The 876-nt window shown below is 32.6% G+C and overlaps 1 protein-coding gene across 1 annotated transcript; it reads left to right on the top strand.

The window, feature by feature from the left end:
* Positions 1-6: 6 nt before the first annotated feature.
* LOC117100883 (rho GTPase-activating protein 39-like) lies at positions 7-512 on the top strand (the record flags this gene model as incomplete). The annotated part of the gene is made up of 2 exons (XM_033240716.1): positions 7-194; positions 336-512. Coding segments are annotated over exons 1-2 (267 nt in total), but the record flags the coding sequence as incomplete, so codon positions are not given.
* Between the last annotated feature and the right edge of the window lie 364 nt (positions 513-876).

Here is an 876-nt window from a genome sequence, read left to right on the forward strand (position 1 = left end):
TTGTGTATTGATAATGTAGTTGTTTACATTATTATTATTCTGTATTATGAACATCTGATCTATTATCTTGTTTATGGACCTTTGTACCATTGAACCTTGTATCCATGTTATGTCTGTTACCATTGCTAATGAATTCCAAGGTAAGTCTTACCAATGGAAATACTACCCCACTTGCTTCAAATATGTATTACCAGGTAAGCTTTACCAAACAAAATGCTACCCCTTTTATTGGCTCGTTAGGTAGATTTATGCATCTTGATAATTTCAAGACTGAATTTTAATTTTTAAAAGTTGATTTAAATTTAATTTAACATTTGTTGTTATTTTTCTTGTAGCAGAAGCATGGCACAATTCCATCAAACATGCAAACCAGTGCCTCACTGGTGATAGCTAAGAAACCAACAGCTTCCGAAACAGAACTTGAGAAATATGCAGTTGAAAATCTTAACAAACACAAGAAAGGCATCTTTAGAAAGCCTGTTTCATTAGCACACATGCTGTCATGGACAAAAGTAAGTTGCCTTGCCTTTATTTGCATTTGATATATGCAATTTCCATGAATTAGCTTTATTGATTATGTTGATATTATTGGTGTTCAGTAGATAATGTCGCCTCTGCAGTATAATTATTGCAGTGTGGGCTGTCACCTGCACGCTTAGGAGGATGGTAACAGAATTGGTTGTCACCTGCACTAAAAAGGAAGGTGGTCACAGAATTGGTTGTCATCATGATACTCTGTTTTATTGTTTTTTACCACACACACATAAAATATAAATTAATCAATGATAAATATTTCAATTAAAATTACATTTAAAAAAAAGAAGAAAAAGAAGTGTGCGGTAGGAGGTCAAAATAAGTTTGTTAACAAACTTTAAG

Source organism: Anneissia japonica, unplaced genomic scaffold, assembly GCF_011630105.1.
Source record: "Anneissia japonica isolate Jap-2015-1 unplaced genomic scaffold, ASM1163010v1 scaffold41994_len1096_cov132, whole genome shotgun sequence".
Classification (NCBI taxonomy): domain Eukaryota; kingdom Metazoa; phylum Echinodermata; class Crinoidea; order Comatulida; family Comatulidae; genus Anneissia; species Anneissia japonica.